Source organism: Coffea eugenioides, chromosome 6, assembly GCF_003713205.1.
Source record: "Coffea eugenioides isolate CCC68of chromosome 6, Ceug_1.0, whole genome shotgun sequence".
Classification (NCBI taxonomy): domain Eukaryota; kingdom Viridiplantae; phylum Streptophyta; class Magnoliopsida; order Gentianales; family Rubiaceae; genus Coffea; species Coffea eugenioides.
The window spans coordinates 18,242,314-18,266,308 of record NC_040040.1 but is presented as its reverse complement, the minus strand read 5'-3'; the positions used below and the strand labels follow the sequence as shown (position 1 = coordinate 18,266,308).

The 23,995-nt window shown below is 34.4% G+C and overlaps 2 protein-coding genes across 2 annotated transcripts; one reads left to right on the top strand and one right to left on the bottom strand.

Moving 5' to 3' along the window:
• Window positions 1–5,162: 5,162 nt before the first annotated feature.
• Window positions 5,163–8,325, bottom strand: LOC113775677 (heat stress transcription factor B-3). The gene is made up of 2 exons (XM_027320657.1): window positions 7,760–8,325; window positions 5,163–5,841 (listed from the first exon to the last, which is right to left on the bottom strand). The coding sequence occupies exons 1-2, from the start codon at window positions 8,000–8,002 to the stop codon at window positions 5,302–5,304; spliced, it is 783 nt and encodes a 260-aa protein (XP_027176458.1). The 5' UTR covers window positions 8,003–8,325; the 3' UTR covers window positions 5,163–5,301.
• Window positions 8,326–14,447: 6,122 nt separating this feature from the next.
• Window positions 14,448–23,688, top strand: LOC113775930 (thioredoxin reductase NTRC). The gene is made up of 10 exons (XM_027320984.1): window positions 14,448–14,909; window positions 16,206–16,413; window positions 16,526–16,631; window positions 17,546–17,811; window positions 19,796–20,075; window positions 20,664–20,771; window positions 21,395–21,481; window positions 21,632–21,736; window positions 22,834–22,964; window positions 23,320–23,688. Exons 1-10 carry the CDS (start codon window positions 14,543–14,545, stop codon window positions 23,378–23,380), a joined length of 1,719 nt encoding a protein of 572 aa, XP_027176785.1. The 5' UTR covers window positions 14,448–14,542; the 3' UTR covers window positions 23,381–23,688.
• Window positions 23,689–23,995: the final 307 nt, after the last annotated feature.

The following is a 23,995-nucleotide window of genomic DNA, read 5'->3' as shown; positions in this document are numbered from 1 at the left end:
ATTTGTAAAAATCTCTATAATCGACCTATGTTTTTGAGGCTATGCCATAATTTGTGGTGGTGTTTGAGTCGACAATAATCAGTTTTGAATTTCACTATCGATGTAAGAACTGTGTTAGTGAACGATTTGTAAGAATTCTTATAAGCGACCTATGGCTTCGAAACGATGCCAGTTTTGAATTTCACTATCGATGTAAGAACTGTGCTAGTGAGCGATCTGTAAGAATTCTTATAAGCGACCTATGGTCTCGGGACGATGTCATAATCCATGGTGGTGTTTGGGTCAGCAATAATTTTGGTTTTCAAATGATAAAACATCAATAAACAATTTTTCCTAGTTAAGATCAAATGTTGGACCTTAGAAGTTATACAATTCAAGCTTCCCTTGGACTTATCCAGCAGCTTGTACGTGCATGAGCTAGATATGGCGTCAGTGTTATGCAAGAAAGTGAAGAAAACATAACAATAATCTAATTCATCTTTTTCTAAATTCTTTCACTATTCTTCTTTGGTGGTGGGGGCAACTGACTTAGATTTAGGTAGAAGTTTTAGATTAATGGAATTCTCTACTTTCTAGTCTTTACAATAAAATCAAAGCGTGGCTCTCACGCTCTTGGAAATTCCAACACACTTGTCTAAGTTCTGGTTATTGGAAAATAGTAGTGTGATTAAAGGATTGATTACACTTTTCGTCCATGTAATTTTGACATTTTAACACATATTAGATCACCCTCAACTAATTTATTTAAGCCTTTTGACACCTTAACATATTCTTTTATTATTGATCCAAATTTTCCGAGATTATATTGATGCTTTAATCATTAACTCTTTTTTTTTTTTTGCTTAATCATTAATTTTGCCAATCTCATGAATCATGATTTCGAATTATAACGTATTATAACTTATTTCGTTTCAATAACGATGGAATTTCAAAATATGTATAATTGGCCAGTATAAAATTCAATATTGAACGAATAATTAAATGCTTAGTCTTTCATCAAAAGTAGATGTTGATACAGGAAACTGGGATTTTTCAAGCTGATTAGGTCATGAGTTTCTGATTTCTAAGGATCCAACAGTTCCATTCAACACCAACTTCACCCAACCAATGTAAGTTTATATCATATGAAACTAGCTTGGTCTATTTTTGTTGAATTTGAAGAAAAAGAAACCAATTTTATATTTCAAGTAGTTGTAATCTTTTAGATAACAGATTGGCAAGGAAAAAAATAAAAAAAAAAAACAGTTCATGTGAACAAATATAGAACCAGTTTTAGGTTCAATTAGACCTAAAGACTAAAACCCTTTTTTATATTTTTTTTTGGTTTGGGAATTTTTCAAAATTCAATTTGAGTACCTCATTATTGCTACCTCAACAATATGGAAAAGGAGACCAAGACTTTGTTGTCATCCTTCACTATTGGAAGCTACGATATCCACAACAAAATTCCAACCCTTCACATGGACATGGACAAAGCTTTTGAAAGAATCACATGAGTCATTCATCTAATTCTCAAACATTACCTAATTTAAGAGTCAAAATTTGCAGAGTTTGAGCTTTGAAATATCTATAGTTGCACTAATCAAATGTGTCCCATATGCCCACTCCAAACATAGAGTCGCAGTCAAAAGAGGAACGTCTCTTTCCACAACCATCTCATCATTTGTTTCAACTTGAAATTGTCTCTTTTTTTTTTTTTTTGCTTCTTAAGAGAGAAAAGGAATTATATGCACATATGCACACCTACAACATTACCAACTAATTTTAATGTAAAGGGTATTTTTAAAAACTTGAAAAAATAATAAAATCTCAACACATTTCAGATTTTATGCAAGGTTTTCTTGGTTTTGGAGGGCAGAAACAGCAAACCAACAACAAGCAACGGAAAAAAAAAAAAAAAACAGAAACCAGAAACAAAGAATCAAAGCTTTAACTAACATATGGACTTTAACCATGTACATCACCAATCTGCATATTAAATTTTTTATATGAGCTGTTTTGTGTTGACAGCATATGTTGAACAGAATTTTGTCAATGCTATAACACGTTTTTATTTGTTAAAGATGTAGACTTAGATCATATCATAAATTCTACTTTCACAAAGTACATATGATCGTAGACCAAGGAGGTAATATTTAACCTGTTTGATAATCCAATTCAGTACTTGAGTTTAATGAAGTCAGATCTTAATATGTTTGGGTGCATTTAAGAGTTAAAAATAGAGCATCTGAATTAATTAAGTGACAAGTTTACTAAAAAAAAGTGATAGACTATTTACTTATCGCTTATTAACATATGGATTAATCTTTTCTACACTGATAGTGTATACACTATCAACGTTGGATGAATGACAACTATACAAAATTTGAATTTGAAATTCAATTTTTGTACACATATCATGAATCGAACGATGATAGTATATACACTGTCAGTGTATATAAGATTTACTCTTAACTTATTACTCAATGTGATATATAATCAAATATATCAGATTTAACAATTGAGTAACTTAACGGATTCAGATTTCAAATCTGAATTTTATCCCTGGCAACCAAGAACTTAACTCCAATAGTTCAAGCTATAAGTGGACAAAATCAGCTACCAAAAAAGAAAGACCGAAAACAGAAGGCGATAACTTGAAGTCATCGTGATGTTAGGTGTCATTCTTGGAACAGATATTCTAATTCAATCTACAAAGGTGTCTATTCCACAATCTGCAAATCTTGTGAGTTTGACTTAGTCGAATATTTTGCCTCAATATTTCAAGCCACAATATGTGGTTGTTTTTCAGAAATTGTCACAGTCGATGCTCAACAAAAGTCAAGAATTGTAAGAAATTCATGCAAATAAACCACACGGAATGTGAAACAATGGCTGCAATTGGAAGTAATTTCGTGAGAACTGAGATCCATCTAGAAGCTCTTTAGTGCTTCATTGCTTCTAGGTCCTGGTTTCTGAGAGTCAGGTATTTTGGTCACAATAACCCTTTTGAAAAAACAAAAGCTGTTGTCTCAATCTTAATATTGTTGTTCATTTGTGACATACCCTCGAAAGATTATTTTCTGCTTTTACATTTCCTTATAACTATAATCTGTATTGCACATAATAGACAATTAATCATTTTGTTTACATTCTCAAATCAATTTGAATATACAGTGGGATGACAATCCGGTCGCTTCGGGTCATTTAGATTAGGACATCAATAACTTACATGTTAGAAAATCATGCCATTGATAAGTTACATGTTAGAAAATCTCAATTCACCACTTAGTTGTGCTATTATGGTATATTGATAATGACGCCAATTCTCTTGGATTAATTATATCATTAGCTTCACTTTTTCATGATTACATTCGTATTTATCTACTTAATCTTACATTCGGTACTTGTACAACATTATTTATTTACTTTACATCCTAATGTAGCTAGTAAAAGATAAAAGGACAAATTACACTTTACCCCCCTGTGGTAAAGCTAATTTTTACATGAACCCCTTTTGGTTTTAAAAACTATATATAACTCCCTCATAATTTAGATTAAAACGTCAAAATGACGGAAATGATCATCCGTAATGGAACCTACGAAAATGTCGAAATTACCCTAATTTAAAAACTAAAATGGTTTAAGTGACCAAAATATATAAACATAACATGCATGACACTCTAACCCCGTATGATTTTATATTTTACCATATAACCCCATATGGTTTAGTACTTTACCATATAACCCCCTTATAGTTTTCAATATATACACATGACCCTCTGTGGTTAATAAATAATTTTTAACTTTACATAAGGGTATTTTTGATATTTTAGTTGACTCCGTTATGGATTGCAAATTTTGTCATTTTGAAACTTTAATTCAAACCTTAAGGGGGTTATGTATAGCTTTTGAAACCATAGGGGAGGGTTATGTAATAAAATACTAAACCACGGGAGGGTAAAGTATAATTTGCCCAAGATAAAAAAATATGCGTATACATTACTATATAAAGCCAGAGAAGTGACCGTTGGTGTAAACATATTTTCTCATTTTTTTAACTTCTAATTTTATCCTTATAAAAATTAACTATTATCCTAATCTCCGAATCACATCTTGCCAACATAACTATCAAATAATCTGACTTTAGAAAGTTCTTTGTATGGATTTTATTATGTTAAAAAGTTATATACAATTAATTCAATTCAATTATTTCTAAACTGCACACACATTAGGTGTGTCTTTAATACTAGTGTGTATAATTCGGTAAGTAAGCTGACCTTTATTTCTAGGCTATACGACTTTAAACTACACATGCTAAGGTTTCAAAATAAAGATAATTACAGAAACCTCTCCCAAAGTTTCTAATAATTTCACCTAACTCTCCTCTAATTTCAAAAATTACACTAACCTCTCTTATATTTATTTTTTGAGTTATAAAATCTCTTAAAAGACACTAATGTCGTTTGAAAATCCTCAATTATTCTTCTTGTTACAAAGGAGAAAAACTTATCTTGCATTCTTCTCTTTACCATCAGAGCCACCAACACTTCCATCTTTTGACTTTCACAATAACCACCAGGTCCACCTCTATTACCACTATCACAGACGGGCAACTAGGGAGGAAAAATAACACTAAAAAACTATCTAATCCTCTTTGCTTTCAACCACGAGAGTCATGCCATGAAGAACAATTTCATCCAAACCATTGTAATTCTAAGGCACAAAATGTTGAACAAAAAAAAACAATAAAACAAAATCTGCAAAGAGATTCTCCAGCAATCGAAAACCCTTAGGCTACCAACCTAAAAAAATCACATCTCTATGTATACCATGGTTTCTACATATACTTGGATATTAATTACTTTCAATAAAATCCATAATCAAAGCGCATCCACTAAAAATTTTTCCATTTGGCAATTGTTTTGAGACGTCATAGAATTTTTTTCCAATAAATTTTCCTTTTCTTGTCATTTATGAACACAAGTTCTTTTCCATGTAAAACAGCAAGAAAGTGAAAGTTATTTTCGGTAACTCAGCATGCTAGGAGAGGTCGGTGTAATTTCTAAAATTAGAGGAGAGTTAGGTGAAATTGTCAAGAACCTCAAGGAAGGCTTTTGAAATTATCCCTTGAAAATATACTCAAGTTATAATAGCAAAAAACATCTATGGAAATCCCGGTACAAGAAACAGAGAGTAATTTACAAATTAATGATTTTTTAAAGTTTGAACCATCTTCACAGTTCATTCCTTTTTAATACATTGCAAAAACACAAATCTAATACTTAATTAAGTGAGAGATTTCCAACAAAATAAGTACACTTATTTGCACGATTGAAACAGAAAAACTTGAGCATTTCTACTAATCTCAGCAAACTTTCTCTTCCTCTCTATCTCTCCTTGAACTTCCAATCTCACACCAAAAAGTTTTGGCCTCTCATCAAACTCATCATTATCAACAATAGAGCCATCATTCTTCTCCCCAGCCTGGTCAGCATACACGGCCACCAAATCAAGCAACTCCTTGCATTTCTTCTTCATGGTAGAAAGTTCAGTGCTCAAGACTCCATTCTCCCTCTTAAGTCGTTTATTCTCATCAATGAGGACAGTGTACTGATCTGACGATGATGAAGTTGATGATGACCTTTGGCTTTGGTCTTCATCGGATTGATCTTTTGTTGGTGCAGCTGCAGCTGCAGCTGCTTGATGATGATGATGACTTTGTTGTCCCTTATTATTATTAGAATGTGACTTGTTAGTCCATGCTTTTCTTCGACGGATTTCGCAGAGCAGATCCCTTTCGCCTTTGCGAAACATGTCGTTGCTGAACTCCCACCGGGCCGTTGCAACTTTGCGAAAACCCTTTTTTTGAGTCATAGATATTAGAAAAAGAACATAATCAAGAGCTCATGACAAAGCTACTCAATTTTTCGTTTGGAAACTGAAATAAGCATAAACTATGTAAGAATCTATCTTTGGCACATGCCTTGTCACAAAACTCCTTTATACGAAAAGGTATTGATCATAAATATACAGAACAATTAATCTTTTCTACACCGACCGATAGTATTTATCTTGATAACATAAGAGAGTTATATCATATACGAGATATAATGATTTAAGAGCGTTATTCGTGGCCATATGAAGAAATTTACATTAGCAATATATTTATGTCGGATTTTATCCCTATACCTACGTGGACTATCACAAATTTTCTTTACACGAACATGTATATATATTATTCGTGTAAAGTTAAAAAAAAAATAGTTAACTTGATGACAACTATTCATGGGCATGTAAAGAAAATATTATACTAGAACGGAAATAAAAAGTTGCATTTGAAAAAGAGTGCAAGTAGTTTCTTACACGGGAACTATTCTATTAATTCCTCCTTTTTTCATTGTTTTTTTTTTTTCTTTTTCATGCCCTTCTTTGGATATCTTTTGGTTTAGAAACTCATCTCTATACAACTTCACATGTATATGGCAACTAGATCTAACTACTAAAAAAAAAGGATCTAATTAATTAAAAAAAGGTATCATGGTTTTCTACGTCAAACAACTCATTTGATTGATGGACCCAATTAAGTACCTATCTTTTTTGTAACGCTCCAGGATCATCAATTCAACAAGATTAAAAACACTAGAAGATTATAAACGCTAAATGGCCACAATTTTCCAGCCTGAAAGCAACACGAATTCAATAACTACAGGATGGCTTTTATCATTTGACATTTGCCAAATTTTCACTCAAGAATCATGAATCGACAATCTTATTGGTCAATCCCACTCTCCATGACTTGCAACCTGTGGCTCTCCAGATATAGATCATGGATCGCTAGCTGATTGGTATCTAACAACCACCACTAATAAATCATCACAACCCAATAAAAAAAAAAACAAAGAACAGTGTGTGTTATGTGTGAAACGAATCTGTCGAATTTTTTCTGCTCTTGTGGGGTTGGCCAGGACAGGATGTCAAAGAAATAGTTCTTAACTATTTACCCTTTCAACGCTATGACTCAATCTTAGGATTTAGGAAGACTAGAATTGTCTATATCCACCAGCCTTGTACGTCACATGTGGATACGATAAGAATGTTCAACGACCATGCACAAAGCAAGCATCAGCACATATTATGAGGAGTCGTATACAAATTAAATCATGTACAAATTTATGAATGTGCTTGGACAGTTATTTGGAAAAATTTTAAATTATTTTTAATCGCCTTTTTATTTTACATGTATCACATCATCATAAAAAGTGTTATACTATTATTCCCGAAATAATCTTTGATACAAAAGTAAAAAGTGTTATAATATTATTCCCGAAATAATCTTTGATACAAAAGGAAGCTACTTTTTTTTTTGTTACAATAATTACCATTACTCAAAAGAAGTTCTTATAAAAATGCTTTTGGGTAGTTACCCTGTTGTAACTGAGCTTGTGGTATCAAGTTAGTAAATGAAATATATAAAAAAGCTTTTGACTAAAAAAAAAAAGAAGAAGAAGTTCTTTCGGTTTGGACCAATAAAATAGGACGGAGGGTTTGAATGGGATCATTTGTTCTTAGATAATTCAATGAAATTGACCTAGCCATATATATATATATACACACACACGCATATATATATATATATATATATATATATATACACGCATATATATATATATATATATACACGCACAAAACACACAGAGACACACACACATTTATGGGGCTGTGTGGCGATTGGATTTCTTTGAGAAGACTGGCTTAGATTGGAAAATAGTGAACATACATAAGTATTGAGCTGCCGGACAAAGCTAGAGAAGTTGCTGTGTTTGAAGAGCGTCGGGAGCAAGTCTCTGGCGAACTCCGCCGGCTGCCAGACGACAAAAGCCGTTCCCTCCGTGTTCCACGAGATAACTTCATCGGTGGAGGGATCTTCAACAAGCATGTAGGTTTTCAACAGGAAAGGTGGAGGTGAAGACTTCCTCACATATTCAAGCAAACTCTTCTCACATTCAGGCTCCATCATCATCAAAAATACAATATAGGTAATAAGAATATTTCAAGAAGATTGATAGAGAGGATTTTTAAAAAAGGGGGAGAGAGAGAGAGAGACAGAGACAGAGAGAGAGATTTTGGTGATTACTCCTGCTCTATGATCGAATTCTTTCTGACCCGGCTGGGAAATTAATAAGGAAGAAATTAAGTGGATGGTGATGATAGCAGGGTAACTAAGAGGTGGAGGAGGAGGACATGAGAAGAAGGGCAGTTAAGAACTCCCAACCCCAGCAATAGAAGCCCAATACGACTCCGCAGTTCATGAGAAATGCAAGAGCTTTGCTGACTTGTCCTTCTCTCCCAATAACTAAGACAGAAATTGTTGAAACGTACGCTTACTGCTTCTTATATAGTTACGAGTCAGAGGAATGGAATTATGGCTGAGCTTAGCCAACACCTTGCCCATCTACTTCATCATACGTGTACCAAATTGTCAAACGGAACGTGTGCATATTATGTGTACTGTGTGTTTGTAAGGTGTGTATATATGTATATATATGTGTGTGTAATTGTGTATGAGATATCCCCTATTGAAGCTTGATATATTTCTACTTAAATACACACACATATATATATATATATATTCTATAGACCTAGATCATGTCATCGTGTGAAGTAGAGTTCATCAAACCATGAATTAGAAATTAATAGTATTCATTTTCATTAGGTTGCATGAATTACTACCTCATCCACAAGGTTTAATTCTTGAAGAAGATTGATCATTTGCTTGTCAATTCTAACAAATTAGCAATTTTTGCTTCTCCCTTAGAACGGTAAAAGAGAAACCTATAAGTGGACATATTTTTTTTTAAAAAAAAATTACTATTAATGGGCATTACTTCAAAAGTACAAAATCGAATTGATAATCGCTCTCTCTTTTTTTTTTAATGTAGTTTATTCCCTTTATATAACTTGCCTCGAAATAGCAATTGGAAAATGGGAACAAAAATGTAAAAGAAACAGAAATTGATGGGAATTTTAGGTATATATAGTCAATTTGTGACTGTAGATCAAGTTGAACGGTCAACAGTACTTGCATGCATATAGCACCGTCTACGAGTTCATGTATAAATCAACTGTACGTGTGGAAGATGGTGATTACAACAACTGAGCAGAATTGTCTTGTGAAGATTTTCATGGAAATGAATAATGCTTTTATTGTTTTTATTTAGGATAATTAGTAAGTGTAGGTGTGCTGGTATTTTCTCTGTTTCTCAGCTACGTGTACATTCTTTATTTTATTCTAAAGAGTCTAACGTGCAAATTGCTCAAATCCCAAATTTCTTTGACAATGTAGCGTTTAGTATGATTTTGCTGCTATTTTTGTCACCTTCCTTCTCTTTCAGTCATTATCTAAATGCTTTGGAAGAAATGACTTTATTGACTTTCTGTTCTTCTCCTCCTTGTCTCAAAGGTTCATTTGGGGATTGATATAACCTACTCATCAACTTGGCGCGTGTGATTTGATGTTAACCTACTTACCTTCAAGATGAAGCTTATTACTATGGCCTCGGACGGCTCTAAAATTAAAGGGTGCAATTATTATTATTATTATTCACCTTTTATTTCTTTCTGCACCTTTTCTACCCCTGACTATCAGATGCCGCCGGTGCACTTTTATTCTTAAGTTTGCTATTAAAGAAAAGATTCATAGCCTTACATGAAAAACAAATTGGGATTGAATTTGTAGCTAGGTCAAGTATAGTATCATTTCTCTAAGTCTGATAGCCAGATTCCAACAAACTCAGTGGCAGTGGGAAATCGAAATGGGATCATGCTTGAAATTGATGTTCACTAGGGTTACATGTCACGCTTGAAATTGATGTTCACTAGGAAATCGATTTGCTAGAATGTTTCCTAGTGTTGTTAAGTATCCGGTGAGCTAGGGTAAGGTTATGGTTCATTCTCAATCTTATTGAAGCTTTGCTATATATGGCTCATTAGGTTTCTAGACTAGCACTAAGGCCCCCAAAGTCATGAAGTATTCAACTAATTCATGCTCTCTAATAGTAGTGTAACCATGACTAATGGCTTCTATAACCTTCTTTACTTATTACTACAATCTTCTATGACCCCATTCAGTTTCATGTCAACCATTTGATGAATTAAATAGAAGTAAACACATTGAAAAACTAAAAAGGAAGAACAAAAAGAAAACTATGATCATTCGAACCAGCCCTCATATTTTTGTTATTTACATATTTCTTTTTCAATTTTTTCTCGAACCAGCCCTCAAATTTTAATTTTTTTCATAGGCGTCCGATCGAGCCTTGAATTACATTAATTTTTTTTTCTTAATTTTTTCATGATTTGATTTACGTCACTTGTCTAAGATCTAATCAACTCATTCTTTGAAACTTTAAAGTGCTACAAAAGGTGAAAGTTACAATACACATGCGGTGTCTAGGTGATTGCACTATGCTGGTTACTTCATTATCTCACAATCCTATGGCTTGTATGTGAAGATTATCATATTTTTTTAAAAAAAAATGTGAAGTTTAACTATCCATTAGACCCCTTCTTATTATTTTAAAAAAGAAGAAAAATTTTGAGATTTTTATAAAAGTTGAAGATTCACAAGTATTCAATTTAAGTTCGAGTTATCATGATTTTCTTAAAGCTAAAAAACTCAATGTTTGATCTTAACTTTTGTATGCAGAAACCATTTGCTTTTACCAGATAATTAAAATCTTAAGCAATATGATTTATCATTTTTATAAGATCTAATTATCTTAAATAGGATGAACTAACTACAGCTTTTAGAATCTTAAATATAATTTCAAAGGAAAAGAAAATAGTTGCGAATTTCATATTCTCAAAAATTAAATTCTAGCATAATAAACAAATCAATATTGCCTAATTAAAAAGCGCTTGTTAAGTCTTCCTCTATATATATATATAAAAAAAAAAAACCCAAATGTATTTGAGTTGAAAATTTGGTAGTTTTCTTATTTATTCTTCGATTAATTTATTTGTTAGTTGTTCCTTATTTGTCGAATCTTCGGAGCTATTTATGATTTGTTGAAGCACAGATAACAAGTCCAAATTCTAGGGAATCTAAGGTGAAAAGTCAGTGGCAAAAATTAGTAAAAAAAGCTCCTAAACCTTTAGGTGTCCGTCCATGTTTAGGTTTTGATATTTTCACCAAACACTTCCTTTATTAATCTTTCCTCCCAACATGAGGAAAGATTCCCTATATGCATGCATAATAATTAAGATGGATTTATGTTTTTTTTTTACTTTGCTTTACATTCTTTTCTTGCATTACTTTTTTACATGTCTTTCTTGCATGAGGGAGGAGCGTGAACGTGAAGGGCGGGCTTGAATTTTTTAGCCTTCGATTATTATATATATATTGTTTTGTTTTGGGGTGGGGAAGTATTTTGTTGAACAAGATGAGCTGAGATGAAAATATTGAGAAGAAGTTTCCAAAATTGGTAGGCAACGCTGAGTTTTGTTGACCTTTCTGTTCAAAATTCTTTCCTTTTTCTCACAACATGATTTGCACTTCTAGAGTTCCAGCCATCTATCTTTTTTTTCTGGTTGATGGTTTTTGTTTTGTCCTTGGAACCCCTTCACCAACCATCATACTTTGCATTCCCACTTGAATGTTTTACGTGGAAAGTTGTGTGAATTGGAAATGAGTTACTAGTAGATTTTAACGTCTTCATCCAAACTTTAGACAAACGTAGAGATATGTGGCTCTTGGGATTGTTTTTCTTCTTTTATAAAAGAAGTTGAGGAAAAGAAGCTCTCTCTTTAGGCTTTGAAGGCCTCGGTCTAAACCAAGGAAAAAGACACATCTCATGCATGCGTGTATCATTTGTGTTGCTTTTAAAACCAGGATGAGAGAGTTTGGGGTAAAATTAAAAAACTGATTTAAGGCTTTGTTTGAATTGAGAAATCTGACGAAGGATTTGAAATTCGTTCAAGTCGCTCTAGTTCTTTGAATTGTTTAATAGTTATTCGAGTTTGTAATATAATGAATATTAAAATATATGTTAAATACTAGAATAAATTATAAATTCAAATGCCTCTTAAATAATGTAAATAATTAAAGGAATTTGAGAGGATTCCAAATCTTTCATAAAATCCCTTAATCCAAACGTTAACTTAAAAGAATTTCGAGAGAGGTGAGATAAGCGATAGCACTCAATTTCTCCTTGAACTAAGGGCGTCAACAATAAAGAGACGCAATTATCGGACAATCCCCATTAGATCCTTTTTCATGACTAGAATTCTCCTATTTGAATGAGCAACGCTATGTGATTTTCTCTAATAGAACAGCATATTTTTGTTCTAGATAAATATTCAGACTTAACTTGTAGAATAAGAGTGGAGTTTGACTCGATAAATAAACAAATCAATTGAGTTCGACTTAATCAATAAACAAATCAAGTCTGAACACAAGTTTAACCAACAAATTTAAAAACTGGTATTCAACTTGATTTCCCCCATAGCCTCTAAAGTTCTAGCCATGCAATACTCAAGAGGAGAGGAATGTGACTTACTACTCAGCTGCCCAATGGGCCCTAAGCCTACACTTAACCTGAGCAGGGATTCGATTACTGTTTGGCAGTCCAACTGTTAAGTCAATTTAATGATATCTCTGAGAGTGGGGTCAGGCCTTTCTAAAGTTGTCAAGTCTATTTACAGCACGGGAGCCCAAATATTTGATCTGAGATAAATCCAGCAGTCCAGAAACAACTAATGGAAATTTCATTTAAGAGAACTTTCAAAAGAAGAGAAAAGGGAAGTCCACTTAAGGCTCACACGTAGGGGTGGCAATTCGGGTCCAAATCAGGTTGGCGGGTCGGGTTCGGGTCAACCGTCAGAAAATCTGTTGACCCGAACCCGACTCGCCAACTCGTGACGGGTCAGGTATGATGACCCGAACCCGAAAATTTCAGATTGACAGGTTGACGGGTCGACCCGAAATGACCCGAAACTTAATTTTAATTTATTAATTTATCACTGTAATTTCTAATAAAATCAATTTCTCACAAAACTAATTACATAATCAAGTAATAAAAATTTAAATAAATAATTCCAAACCAAATCTAAAATAAATTAAACACCGTAAAAGTGTTTTATCCCAAACAAAATATAAAATAAATTAAAACAGTATAAAAGTAAAAAAATAATATAATATATTATTTGTCCAAATATAATAATTTCAACTTCACGCAAATTAAATAAATTCATTTAGGATTAAGTAATTAATGCCTTTGAAAAAAAGAATAACTTAGTTTAGTTAGATAAAATTATTTTTATGTTTATTAAATTATTTTTAATTCGTAAACGGGTCATATCGGGTCATATCAGGTCACCACGGGTTGACCCGAAATCGACCTGTTTTCTTTTCGGGTTCATCGGGTCCAACCCGATTCTGACCCAAATTCCCGAAACCTCAACCCAAACCCATTAATTTCGTGTTAGGTTCGTGTCGTGTTTTCAAGTCGTGTCGAAAATTGCCACCCCTACTCACACATATTACATTTCAATTTAGTGACATGAAATTTTTGTCTATTTGTATGTAGCATTTTAAATCTTTTGTCTCTCTATGACAGCCTAACTTAAGGATGAGATTTCACATTTGACTCTAAAACTCTTTTTAATTCCTCTTTCCCTTGCAAAGACTAAAGTCTTTCTTGAACTTGAAAATGCATTTTAATGATGTCCTTTGTTAGTTAGAAACATTTTATATAACTCGAATTCATCTATATAGATTAGCAAAATTCCGTAAGAAAAAAATCACTGTCAGGGATGTAAACGAATTTAATCAAATAAAATATTCCAATATTTCAGACTTGTTTGTTTATTTTGAATAATTTATTATTATTATTGGAGTAACGAGTTTAAAACTCTATTCAAGTTCGACACGTTTATTTTATTAAAACGAAGTCAAAAATATTTTTTTGTATTAAGTCGAGTTCAAATAGTTTGAATTTTTATTACATACGTCCTTTCATCTCCTGCAAATTGAGTCAAGTTCGAAATGAGTTTAAAATTTTATTAAATACAAAATACTGTTTTATGTTTGTCCTGATTAATCCAATAAACCAAACTCGTTACACTCTTAATGAGTTGAATTTGATTCGAGTATAGAGTTTGATTCATTTTTCAATCTTCAATCACTACTATTAATTTTTAAAAAAAGAAAAAAATTAATTTTAAAGGTTGTTATTCTTTTATATCTTGTTCAGAATTGGGTTGGCACATGGCAAAGAGGTAGTTAGGTAGGAAGGATATGAAGGATAGGCCTCTTCTTTGACGCCACCAAACGCAGCGTTCGGCAACCCCAGACAAAACAAACGACAGAACAAGGAAAATCAATACTACAAAATTTAATAGTAGTACACTTCGACTCAAAAATTTCTGAAATTATCCCAAACTAAAATTTTAAAAAGAAAGAAAAGGAAAATCTGGAAAAAAGCGTTGGACTGAATAACGACGACTTCATCAGCTGGTTCTGGGGGCTAAAACGAAGATATCATTGTATGGTCCGAAACCAATGGCGGCCACTGCCACTCCCACCAAAGTAACCACCACCACCACTACCACCGCCGTCGCCGCCGGTCTCCCTCCTGTCACCATGCGAATCATTATTGGAACTACTAGTAATTTGGCAACTCACCGACTCCCTCCGGTTCCGGCACCGGCCCTGGCGCCTGCTTCTTCTTCTGCTTCTGCGCTCAGTAATGCCGGCCTTCTCTTAGTTAGAAACCGGTCAACGATATCGCACGCAACTGCCCGAGTTTGTTCACCGTCCAGCGGTTTGACTCGTCGCCATTCTCCGCCGTGGTGGTCACCGTCATTTCGAGTAGCTGCTGCTGCTGCTGGTGTTGCTTCAGCGGAGGAACAAGTTTCTAGCTCTTCAGGTGATTAAGTTTAGCGTCTAGGTGATCGAACGGAATCTAAATTGGCTTAAAACTGGGAATTTTGAATTTGGAGCATCCTATGTCGAGTTCCATATTGAGTTGTATGGGAATGCATGCTCCGCTTTGTTGGATTTTGTAGTATCTGTTTGGGGATGTTGATGTTGTTAGTTGCTGAAGGAAATGATTGATGAAATATATTGATTTTACTTTTGGGCCAAAGATTGTAATTTGTGTCAACTGTGGGAAGGCATTCGATGATGATTTATTGGACGTTGTAAAATTAAGTTGGAAGCCAAAGTTAATGTGGTTAGAGTGGTTTGAGGAAGTGTGTGGTGAGGTCTTGTGGTTTCGAGAATGATTTGGTTGGTAATAGAGCAAAATTTATATGTACTTGGAAAGCAATCCATATTGTGAGAAATAAGCTTGGGGAATTGTTATTTGGAATCTAAATTATGCAAGAGGCATAAAGGTTTTGAGGAATGATGACGGTAGGTTTCGTTTTGTTGGACGATACTGAGGTTGGAGGAGGAAATTTTTGAGCTTTGAACTGATGACAAATAGGTGATCATGCTTTAGTTGGCTATTCTGTACATGATCCAATTTTGTGAAGTTATACTTGTCTTTTAGGGGTTAACAGTAAAAGGATAGTACTGTTTGAAAATCGTTGATAAAAAGTGTAGAGGGGAAAGGCAACGATATGCCATGGGTAAGAACCATGTTTTGTTGGTATTCCATCCACAGCTTTGTTTGTTGCCATAGCTTTATAAGAAAAACATATAGAAAGTTATTAACCAATTCAAGTAATTGACAGTTAAATAAAGAATCAAACTTTTCTAATAATGGAAATATGCTTTAGTTTGGTAATACCCAGAAGGACTTAGCACAAACTATTATGAGACCAGGTATAAGAGGAATGTTAACAGGAGCTACTTTCTTTGACAGTGGTCTTCTTGTTTAGATTCTGTGAACCTTATTTATAGCTTTTCTTTGGTATTGAAAAATCACTTTTCAACAGAAATATGAATTAAGTTATATCTTGCTTTGAGATCACTCGGTTGATATCATGTGTTCAGGCCCTCATTTTGCCTATCTTATTTTGAGCTACTTACTGTTCAACTCCTGCTGCTCTTCAGGGGGGAAAGAAAAAGAAAACGAACTACATAGTTGCAAAATGTTATCAACCACTGCCTTCATTTGATCTTATCTGTACTCCATTTTGATGATATTTCACAGGTGTCTTCTTTTGTAGTTTAACATGGAGTTTCCTTGACATATTGTGCTTTTCCATTCATGCAGATGAAACCGTGGAAAATTTGGTAATAATAGGATCAGGTCCAGCAGGCTATACATCAGCAATTTATGCTGCTCGAGCTAACCTGAAGCCCATTGTGTTTGAGGGATACCAACTAGGTGGCGTTCCAGGGGGACAATTAATGACGACCACGGAAGTAGAGAACTTCCCTGGGTTTCCAGATGGAATAACTGGTCCGGACCTAATGGATAGGTACATAAAGATGAGTGTCACTTTGTCTATCTTCCTGATCCTTTGGCAGCCAATGTTGCTGTACCTATTTTGTAGAGAATTATAAGAATTGTGATAATATTTCATTCATTAGGATGCGGCGTCAAGCTGAACGCTGGGGATCTGAACTATTCCAGGAGGACGTAGAGTTTATTGATGTGAAGAATCGTCCTTTCACCGTGCAAAGTAGTGAACGCAAGGTGATGCTTATAAGTATTTGATGTGTTATTTTAGCGTCTGATGATTCAATTATTGGAGTACAATGACTACAGACATTCGACTAAAATTGCCATTGAAAATATAACTTTACGTTGAAGGGAACACTTTTCCATATGAAAGTTGAGGAAATTCTTTGGAATTTGTTTCAGTAAATTATTTCTTGGGGCATCAATCTGAGCCAGTAGCTTTAGAGTGGGAAAAGAATTTGTTTTGGTCCTACTCTAACTTGTTATTGGAGTGCAGAAGCTTTGTCCCTGTAAATAACAGATTTTTGTTAATTGTCTACTTGCAGCATAAGAAATCTATAGTCTATAATTTTCTCAACTTACTGATTGCAGTTCCAGTAAACCCAATCCTTTTGAGGTTTTCATTTTTGTGAGGTGTTTGGAAAAGCTTTCCTCGTGGGATAACCTTCCCAACTGTAATTGGGATTCCTTCCAATTACTAAATAAGTTGGCCTGAGGCTGAGAAGTGAGAAATGTTTGCTGTTGATGTGAGAGTTCTTAATTTGGCTTTGGAAATCTGAAAGGCAGTATTTTGTACCTATTGTTCTTGAATATTTATTTGTTTCTCCCATAGAAGTACGAGATACCCTTTAATATAAAGTTTTTTTTTATTATTATTATCTTCTGGGTAGTGTTTATGAATGTCAAGGTACTGTCATCTGTTCTATTGGTCCTTTGATTACATGTGTTTGTGTTCACTATGAGGTCATGCGTACTTTATTTCATGGCTTATGAGATATTGAGCAAACTGTGATGTTAACAGACATGATTTTTTCCCTGCTAGCACACCAGGCAATTGGATTTTGGCTTGTGTTCATGGAACTTTGTTCCTCAGATGTTCATTCTAGAACCTTTTTATGCCTCACCTTTTGCTATATGCTTATTTTCAGGTAAAGTGCCATAGCCTCATTGTGGCCACAGGAGCCACTGCAAAAAGGTTGAGACTTCCTCGTGAAGATGAATTTTGGAGTAGAGGAATTAGTGCCTGTGCAATATGTGATGGAGCATCACCGCTTTTCAAAGGTCAAGTCCTCGCTGTGGTTGGAGGAGGCGATACTGCTACAGAGGAGGCATTATATTTGACTAAATATGCTCGACATGTTCATTTACTCGTTCGTAGGGACCAATTAAGAGCATCAAAAGCAATGCAAGATAGGTGTGTTCATTCACTTGTTCTCTTTGCATATCTTCTTGTCTTTCTGAAACTGTCCAGCGCAAAAAAGTGATCACATTATATTGCTTCACTTGCATTCTGTAGGAACTAAGCTGGTAAGGCATTTACTGACTTCATAATTGTTCCACTTTTTGCCCTTTTAGGCACTTTTGTTGACTTTTTTCTTGTAAAAGTCCTTTTTCTTTTTCTGCTTTGCCTATATAAGAGAATCCAAAGTAAATTTCAATACGCCCTTTCAGCTTTTTTCTGCCATGACTGCTGCTTATTGTTGCTTATTTGCTTTTTCATACTATATAGTTCTCCTTGTAGGAGATGTCCCACTTCTAAATAAACGTTGCCAACTATTACCAGTGACATGATTACACTGAAACAATTGACTAAATTGGCGTGAACTTGCTAAGATGCTGACCCAGAGATTTGGATACTGGTCCTTAGCATCTGATGATGCAACTTGTACACTGAAAAAATGCAGAAGAAATTGAAAGAGAACAGAGAATAAAAAGCTAGATGCATTGAGCACTCTGAGACAGAAAATAGATAGCCTATATGGATTGAGCATTCTAAGAGTATGATTCAATTATTCAATGTGTTTGGCGAGAAGGAACTGCAGTGAACTCGTAGGTTGTTTGTCTATTTTTGTGAGTTTATGGTTAGTCTCCTGCATATATACTATAAAGATCTGGAGATATGTTTGGATTTGATTGTTTGTTTTTTATTTTTTTAAGCACAATAATGATTTCATTTATCAATTGACGATGAAATGTCACAAAAGCCATGTGTGAATATTATTGGGATGAAGAGGTGCATTCTTTCATCTAACTAGAGTAGATCTTGAGCAAATAACTTTTCTAAATTGCAAGTGGCTGCTAGTGTACACAAATTGTCTTTCGAAATGCTAATATCAGAGCTCTCTCTCTCTCCTTAAAATAGCGACAGAAAGAGAGGGAGAGCTGGTGCACTCTAGAGACACAATGGTCTGTTGCTTGAATGTCTTACTAGTTTAGTTGCATTGTTTGGAAAATCTTTGTGTGATTGAAAAACATGTCTTGCCACGGGTTTAGGCCACATGTTTAAGTTAGACCTTTATTTGGTCATTTCCCTTCTTTTCAAAGAAAACCATGGTTAATGCACCACTATGTGAAAGATAAGGCATCTAGTTTGATGTTAGAAATTTGTTGAATGCCACATGATTTGATTAGGTAGTCTTTTTAACTTCTAGTAATTTGTTGGATGGTCATTGTGTACTTCATAACATGGAACTTGCAGTTTATGACTTCATATCGGTTTACTCATCTCTCAGGTTATTTTTGTTTTGGCTGTTTGCACTCCCTTTTATAGAAAATTTGCGGCTTTTCATGGAAACCATGTAACTGTGACAAATATAAGAAGGATACCAGGTCTAATATAGTATTTCTGTAATACCAGCATAAATTAAGATAAGCAGGTATTTCTTTATCCTATTCAACCTATATAATCATACTTGAAAGAATTTCCATATTTTCTGTTATTATTTGCAGTTAACCCTTACTTGAAGGAAAAGCATGTGCATAGTTTGTGCCATGATTCTCTTTTGATACTGCCATATTCCAATTTTTTTTTTTAAGACGAAGCTCTTTTCTTTCAGCAAGAAATCAACATTTATACTCGGTTTGTGAAAGGGTGTAAAGTTGTATTAGATTTCTTCTGCGATCCATATATGTCTGGAAATTGTGTCAAACTTTGTTATAAGAAGTGTTTGTTGCCACAATGCTCACCGTGGAAATAGATTGATGATTTATTCAGTGAATTTTATTTGTGCTGATTTTCGTTGTCACTTGTTGCCTCGGTTGTGTGTGTCTTGTGTAAATAAAGTTGCATCTATTGTTTTGGCTGCTTTTTCTGGTGAATTGAATAACTAATGAGTGATCTATTTAAGTTGTTACTCCTGAATGTTTGTTTAACAGGTTGATTATGGCGAATGTTTCAGAGTTTTCAACAATCCAAATGTCACCGTGCACTTCAATACAGAGACAGTCGATGTTGTCAGCAATAACAAAGGGCAAATGTCAGGCATTTTAGTGAGAAAAGTTGATACTCACGAAGAATCGGTGCTTGAGGCAAAAGGATTATTTTATGGGATAGGTCATTCACCAAATAGCCAGTTGTTGGAAGGCCAAGTAGAACTTGATAGCACAGGGTACATTCTGGTTGAGGAGGGTACTGCAAAAACATCTGTGGACGGTGTATTTGCAGCCGGAGATGTACAGGTAATAGTGCAAACAGTTGTTTTCATTATTGTCACATCACTTTGTAATGATCAGTGTGTTGATTTAACTTTTGATGTATATATCCAGAGAGGAAAATGTTTGAACGTAGTGTGACTTTTATTGAAATCATTATTTTTCCACTTACCCAGAGTCCACAACGAGAAATTGATTAGTAATAAGTCAAATTGGTCGACGTAAAAAGTGGAGGGAAGGTGTATAATCATGACTCGTATTCCATTACTGTAATACATTCTAGTATATCATTAACCTCACTTGGATTATAATTTCCAAGTGGAATCCAGAACAAGAGTCATATTTTGTTTCTAATCCCCTTTCTTGACCAGCAAGGTTTCAGTCAGCATGGGTTATTGACTAAGCACTTTTGAGAAAATTGCATTTATCATACTAATCACTGCTTGGAAACAGTATGCTTGACGCCATAAAAAGTCACTTTTGAAATATGAAACTGCTTCATTTATTTTTTGGGAGGATGCAAATTTCATCATATGACAGATAGTAGATATTTTGAATGTACATGTTTTTACACAGTACAGGATACTAGAATCTTGTTTTGTCATCCATGAGCAGGATCATGAATGGAGACAAGCTATAACCGCAGCTGGATCAGGATGTGTTGCTGCTTTATCAGTGGAAAGATATCTTACAAGTGAAAATCTTGTGGTTGAATTTCACCAGGTATTTTACTTCCTAATGTTTTGACTACCATCTAGCTTGCTTTCTTAGTTCTCCCTTCTAATTCTGTTTGTATATCAAGTACTACGCTTTGGTATATTGCGTCTCTATGGTGGATTTCTCCAAGTTTTCCCAAGTATCTGGTACAACATTTCTTAAACTGGATACAACTTTACCCTTGTTGAGGTTTTCAAGTGAAACTTCCAAGTTGTTGAGCACTAAAGTTCATCAAGGCTGCATTTACGTTGTTGCTTGCAGTTTATAGTGCATGCGTCCTTTTCTTGTATTTGCATACATCTATATGTGTACACCCGCATAGGGTGTACAATGTCTGCAATGTTTTGGTGTATTGTTACTTGTGCTTATCAAATTTACCCACGTACCGAATCTGTTAGGGTTCAGGTTGACTATTTGCACCTGAGTTCTCTGTCCATTTCTTTTATTTGATATTGCTGGATTCACTATGACATCCTAACTCACGAGTCCCTAACCTTAATACAAAAAGGAGGAAAAAGTGATGAAACATCAAAAGGACAGAAGGGAGAAAACGTAAAGTAACTCTCTGATTTTGGATCATGTGAGATGGAAATGCTAACTTTTAGCTGCCCCCACTTTCCATTTGACAGCCTAAAACTGAAGAGGCTAGAAAGGAGCTTACAGACAGAGATGTGCAAGAAGGTTTTGATATTTCGCTTACGAAGCACAAGGGCCAGGTATAAGATCCTCTTTAAAAAACCTCTGAGCATACGTTTTCATCCTTGAATCTGGTTGCTTTACTTGGCTTTCTCCCAGATGCTTATTTATCAGTTCTGATACATGTTACCTCTCTGTAAACTTATTTGTTTTTTCCTTTTCCATCTCAGTATGCTCTAAGAAAATTGTACCATGAAAGTCCACGACTTGTATGTGTTCTTTATACTTCACCGACATGTGGTCCTTGCAGAACTTTGAAACCAATTCTCAACAAGGTACGCCACTGATACTCTAGTGGAGAAAGAAATTTTGTCCGTGATCTTTTCTTATATTTCTTTCATGAATAGTCATATCTGCATACATAGCTATACAGGCATGCTGTCCTGTGTTTATCATAGGAACTGAGAAGTAGCAAGTCAGAGAGTTGCAAATATCGTGACTGTTAATCCTTCGTAGTTATGCTATCTGAAGCTTTGATGCAATTAATTATAATGTATACATATTCCATTTTCGTCTCTTACTACTTTTCGAACTGTCTAATAGCACTTTCCTTGAATGGAAAGTGAGTCTTTAAAACAAAAATGGTAAGGCCCAACATGCTTATGATTTAATTTAATAAATCAAGTTTTCCTTTACATGCATGCTCCGTTGGTTCAAAAGTGCAAATTTTTGCCTGAGGTAGTGAACCTTAGAAATAAGACTAGGCTTGACCTTTTTTCTACACGTGAATCTGAAATAGCATGCTGCTTATGGATTATCAATCTGACTAACAAAAGCACTAGGGAGAACCAAAAATAAATAAAGGAAACAATATAGCACCGACATCCCGCATCTAAAATATTCTCGGGACATGTAGGGTCCATTTTAGTCTTCCTTGCAAATTTCTTCTATTTTTCCATTAAATTTGTAAGCAAATATGTAACTGGGGACTTAAAGCATGTCAAAGCATAAGCTAGTGAGTTAACAAACCTACTTCCCAACTGGATACATGCACAGTTCTCGTTTAAGTGCATCTAGCATGAGAAATCTCTTCTGCGAGTGCTCCAAGTAAATGATCTTTTGAAACTGTATGAATGAGTGTCAACTAAAATGCAATTTTGGTTTATTCAGAAATTCCCTTTAAGCAAAATTTGATTTCCTTGTATCATCCATTAGATGCCAAGACTAGGTGTATGCCTAAGAAACTATTAGTGGATTCGAAGATTAATATCACACTTAATCAAATCCGTGCACTGTTGGTACATTGAAACCAGGAATAAACAGATTCCAAGCTTTAAAATCGATGAATAATATTGTCTAATTTGCCAATTTTCCTGTTGAAAGACAGGAAACTCCGTTTTCTTACAAAAAGCTTTCTGAATTTGTGCATCAGGTGGTAGATGAATTTGACCACAATGTACATTTAGTTGAAATTGACATTGAGGAAGACCAAGAGGTTGCTGAAGCAGCTGGAATCATGGGAACACCATGCGTACAGTTCTTCAAGGACAAGGATTTGCTGAAGTAAGTTTGATCTGGAACGCTTTGCTTTCTCATAGAACATACCTTGTCCAAAAAATGTCTTGTCTTATCAAAGTCTGCAAATTTCACCCGATATCTTCTCCGATACTCAGGCCAAAGCTAAATAACAGAGTACTTGCTTGCCCCCGAAAACTTGACTTTGGAAAACCTTCGTATTTCCTGACAGCCTGTATATAGTCAATGTTTGGCTCATTGTTTGTTTCTTGTATTAAATGTGGCCTTTGTCCCATAAATTTTGATCACGAGTGACAACTAAACATGCTTTAATGTCATGCTTAGTATTGCATAATCAAATGTTTAACTTCATATTTGACTAGCAGCACACTTGAATCTGCAGGACTGTGCCAGGAGTCAAAATGAAGAAAGAGTACAGAGAATTCATTGAAGCCAACAAATGAGTTCAAACTTCTGATTCCTTCTTCCTAAATGCTCGTACTCCTGATGCATCATTTTGGCAATTCAATTTTGACATTCAAAATCATTGAGAAAATGCCATGTTGTTGTACAACTTATTTAAGTTATCAAAAAACAGATAACCAAAAAAAAAAAGAAAAGAAGCATTTGTACCATTCAAAGGGGGACGGTGGGTTTTGAAAAAGAGCTGTAAATGCTTTAGTTCAAACATGTCAAAGCATTACTGCAGTGTAAAAGTTCAATTTTTTTGTACATCAGAACTTCATGTCATAGCTGAGGCCTTTTAGCTTCATCCAGCTTCATTCGGAATAAAGCACAGTTGATGCTGCTACTACCAAAAAAACCCCAAGAAAAGACAGAGAATTGATTTAGTAATACTAGAAAAATGAAAGATCGAATTCCTCGAGGATTCAATTTCCTGTATGCTAAACTATCAATGAATACAGCACGAGGTTTAGTGAAATAAAGATTGAGTCTCATTACCATCGCACCTTGTGGAATCATGATTGACATTTCTTACATGACTGAGAAAATGCCCATAGGGACACCAATTAGCCAACAGTTTATTTAGCAAAAGTTAAAAAAAAAAAAAAATTAAC